The 4306-nt window shown below is 49.4% G+C and overlaps 2 protein-coding genes across 2 annotated transcripts; both read right to left on the bottom strand.

The window, feature by feature from the left end:
• Positions 1-1382: 1382 nt before the first annotated feature.
• FIESC28_08161 (uncharacterized protein) lies at positions 1383-2555 on the bottom strand (the record flags this gene model as incomplete). The annotated part of the gene is made up of 2 exons (XM_031162300.1): positions 1383-1907; positions 1980-2555. The coding sequence occupies 2 exons, from the start codon at positions 2553-2555 to the stop codon at positions 1383-1385; spliced, it is 1101 nt and encodes a 366-aa protein (XP_031013642.1).
• A 762-nt stretch (positions 2556-3317) lies between these two features.
• FIESC28_08160 (uncharacterized protein) lies at positions 3318-4064 on the bottom strand (the record flags this gene model as incomplete). The annotated part of the gene is made up of 1 exon (XM_031162299.1): positions 3318-4064. The coding sequence occupies one exon, from the start codon at positions 4062-4064 to the stop codon at positions 3318-3320; it is 747 nt and encodes a 248-aa protein (XP_031013641.1).
• Positions 4065-4306: the final 242 nt, after the last annotated feature.

Genomic DNA, 4306 nt, shown 5'->3' with positions numbered 1-4306 from the left:
TTTTTTTTCGACTCCTAATTGTCCAATGTGTCAAAGCATTCGCCCGTCCATATTCAGCCGTTGGTCCCACCTAAGGCGTAACCGATCACGTGATATGACGCCTTGATCTTGGTCCAACTTCATTTGAGTCGACTTTCTTGGCACATCATCTTCATCGTCGAATCAGTTGGTGAACGATCATGAATGAGCAATATATCGCGCTACAAAGTCGCTTACTGGGGTATGCTTTCTCAGCGGATATGTACAAATGCGAGCACATCTAACAATCGGAATACTTCATGGCCGATTTGAGAGACATCCTTCTGTTGGTGGCCTACCCTAAACTCAACAAAGAGCAGGCTGTTCCAGAGCATAGACTGGCATGGCTACGATGATTACACGCTTCCGAGTGAGAAGACAAGACGAGAAAATCAGTGTTGTTGCGTATCGTTGCGAAAAGAAAAATGGCTAGGCGTCATGACGTTCTGTATCTCTCAGCTCATACACTTTGTTTGCCTATCGCTATTTCTCACATCCTGATCCCATATGAAACATGATCAATACCTATACAAAAAGTCTATTTTGAACAGCATGCACTGGACTGCTACCTATGTACAGATTACTTTTCGTCCATTGTATCTTTGTACACCGTTGTGAATTCTGTTGTATAAAATTCTGTCTCTGTATTCTCTCACTTTCCTCCTACATCTGTTTGCGTAGACGGCCACTCGTCTGTATTGCTTACTTGGAAAGCATAGTACGGCCCGCCAGAAGTGATGCTGCCTTCGTTCTGTGCCCTTATCGGCGACGGAGCCGAAGAACATGAAGAATCGCACTTGCTGTATGTGTTGATTCCCTTTGAAAAGTAGAGAAAAAGGAAAAAGGAAAAGGAAAGGAGAAGTAATGGCTTTCCATTGAGCTAACAGGGAAATAGTATAGATGTGGCTGATATAACAAAAACGAGGCTGTTGCATGCCATGGTGGAAGACTCAAGGACCGAACCGAAGGATACCGGGGTAAGCGGTCGCCATGACCCTGAAACAATCGATGCGAGCTGTACTTTGCTTCCTCGGTCCGCCCCAAGAGCCGTGACACGGTTCGTCATGGATTCCAGACGATACGACGAGGACCATGGCCGAGGGGCATTGCAGCGTGTGATCGCGGCCATTCGTGTGCAACCATAACAAACAGATGGCGATATCTTTTAGCTTTTAACAACATATTTTGCATGAGAAATCTGCGTATGGACCGTAATCAGATAGATTTTGGCTGAGTTGACAGACTATATACCCAAAATTCGTTTTGATTCCCGTTGTAATCATCGGTGTGAAGGGACGATCTTCCATGCGCCGTTCGTCACGAGACGGTGTAACCCGTTAAAACTGACTCCAGGCGAAGAGGGTCTAGAACTTCTTTTTCTTGTCGACATCCGGGCGTGTTGGTTCATTGTCTTTGGAATCAAATTGGGCTCGGCTTGTCACTTGTGCCTCTTGCTGGGCTGACTGTTGACGCTCTCGCCTGTTCGTTACCTGTGCGTGGTCGCGATTGACGAGTTGGAGAAAACCAGGAATGATCGAGCGTCCCATAAAGTTATCAATTCTCCGTGTATTCTGACCTTGAGAAAATTTCACAGCGCAGATCCACAGCTCGTTAGAGGAGTCTCTGTGGACAGTGACCTGTGCGGTCCTATCACCTCCAAACGTGATTTTCCTAGATTGCGTCGTCATGCCTCTCCTGGCGTCTATGGCAAGCGCTTTCCCTCCAATGCTACTGTACTGATGTGAACCGGGGGATCTGATAGAAAGTGTCGACGGAGGGCTTACGCTGTCGGAGCGGGATGCTTTGGCAGGCTGAGTTTTCGTGCCGGCCGAACGGTGCAGTTTAGGCGGCCTTTCGTTGTCTACATCCAAAGCGAGCTTTCTCTTCGCCTAGGTGATTGTGAGTATATCTTACGAGAAGGAGAGCAACAGGGCCGGTGGGACCATAACCCGAGTACTCACCGAACTACTTTCTCCACTGCAAGGTTCATTCACCGATGGACTTGGCCTTTGCCGATACTTTTGTCTGTTTCTTGTATTGTAGCCTGTATCACTCGTGGAGATTGCCGTATTGGTAACCGCCTTTGGTCGCCTGGAACCTCGTTCCACATCGTTGCTGTCGCACAGATCGCGGTCAGGCTCCTGCACCGGCTGGCGAGAGTAAAGTACCGGAGCCAGCTTCTGCGCCGTGTCAAGACCTAGAATGTTGACCAAATCACCTATGATCTTCCCTGCTACTGCCTCAGCATCTGCGTTCTGGAGCTCCTGGTGCTGTTTCATCTTGTCTTTGCGCTCGAGCTCAAGCCTTTCGATCTGTCGACCATCGGAAAGTAGTGCTTGCTTGAGGGCAGCAATAGCAACACCATCTCGTAGATGGTTAAGAGAAAACTCTTCGATTCTGCTCTTTGATCGATCATGAATCAAAGCCAGTTTCTGATTCAGTGCAGCATCTGGGTCCTTGATCTGTTCCAACTCTTCCTCCCAGCGCGGTAGACAAGCTCGTAGTAGGTCGATCAATTTCGTGCTTGGGCAATCCATTCTGTACGAGGGCGAGAGTAGAGCGATCTTGGCTTGGAGGATGTGCCGCTGTCTCTAGAGTTTGACCACTGGAGCTAAGATAACCAGGGCTACGGGAGCGTATCCGGATCCAGTGAGGGGTGGTGTAGGACGAGCAATTTGCTTTGATGTTGGGAAAATCTATCGTGTCCAAGTTACGCGGGAGCCTCTTAGTAGCCTATCATCTTATATGTCTGGTGAGGTAAGTCCAAAGGCGTACGACCGTGTCATAATTGAGCATGAGGTCCGGATTCAGCTGTGGATCTATGCTTTCACACGAGAGAAACGTTTCCAAGCACAGCCCGATCCTGATCCGTGCATTTGATCGCGCGGGGCATGAAGAAAGTGCTTACTCTGGACGTTACGTTTCGGTGGAGACGGTATTTGTGTGTTCGATCATGGGCTTCGGTACTGTAGCAAAAGAGCAGTCTAGAAATTACGGCAAGGAGCGTAACCGTGCGATCGTCACATGCGCAAATGATGCGACTTGAAGTTCCCCCTAACCCAGGGTAACTTTTGAACTATCATGAACACTCATCACGAGAGACATGGCCCAAGCCTCGCGCGAGAGCGGAAACCAGGGACGTAGCATTGCTCATCCGGGCGCTGATTTCCTACTGCGCAACGTGAGGGTGATCCTCAAAGAACTGGTTTTGGCCAGTTCTCAACGTCGCTCAGCTCTGAGTCGGCTGCATAGAGCAGGAACTACCGCGCCATACTCTGCAGACCAGGGAAGCCGTTGGACTATTTGTACTCAAACAGAGAGAATCCCATTGATGACCTGTCGTCCATCTTGGCGAGTTGACGATCTTCGTCACACTGCGGAAAAATGACATTGATTTGAGGAGCGTCGAGGCCAGTATAGAATGCCTCGACTCGGGGATCGGGGGGAGCGCTTTCGAGGAAGAGCCCAATCGTATTTGCGGTATCGTGATTTACCTCGAGGGACAAGCGGTCCGCAAGCATAGTCAAGTATCGAGCCGCAGTCTTCGCCTCGGGTGACTTCCCGTTTTCCGCACCCTTTGTATCGCAACCAGGAAGGACGATGGATACAGTCTTCAGCAAAGGCAGGATTGACAGGCTAGAGAGAATATCGAGTAGACTGACGCCTGGCGTAACCAAGAAGGCAGTATGCTGAATGCTGGACATCACATCGGGGTTAGCAAGGTATCTGTCTAACCGTCCTTTTCCTACGCCCGCTAAGTCAGAAAATAGGAAGATAGTCCTGGAGGTGTACAGACGGACAGATGAGCCTTCCGAGAACAGGACCGTCGCTCTTTCCCACTCGTAGAAGGCCTCTTTGCATGCCATGGCAATACATGAGCATCCCGGTTGTTGGATCATTCTATGTACAGGAAGTGAATTTCCTTTTTTACGGAGCGTCGCACTCAATTCGGGAGACATGACCGACATCCGGGCACTTCGGCAGGCTATAGCCCACACCTGTAACCGTATGTCGTATGGCAAAAGCTTGAAGATAGTAAACACCATGGCGTATGACGCAGGATATATGTAGCACTCTGATAAACAAAGACTCTTCACGCGCTAATGGGGTGTCCCCGACTGTTGCGAGAGGATGGTGGCAAAGGAAGGAAGTGGATGGGGCTTGAACAGCGAGGAAGAGAGATATCTCGGCGTGGTGCCTTCAGATAAATACTTCATAAAAATGCATGCAGGGAGGGTATAATTAGCACAGAGTTTCAACAAATGCGTGAGCAAAGCTGGTCATGTAG

The sequence above is a fragment of the Fusarium coffeatum genome, assembly GCF_003316985.1.
Source record: "Fusarium coffeatum strain FIESC_28 chromosome Unknown BRIP53273_contig_187, whole genome shotgun sequence".
NCBI classification, from domain to species: domain Eukaryota; kingdom Fungi; phylum Ascomycota; class Sordariomycetes; order Hypocreales; family Nectriaceae; genus Fusarium; species Fusarium coffeatum.
Note: the sequence above shows the minus strand (reverse complement) of the source record. Positions and strands in the feature narration are given on the sequence as shown.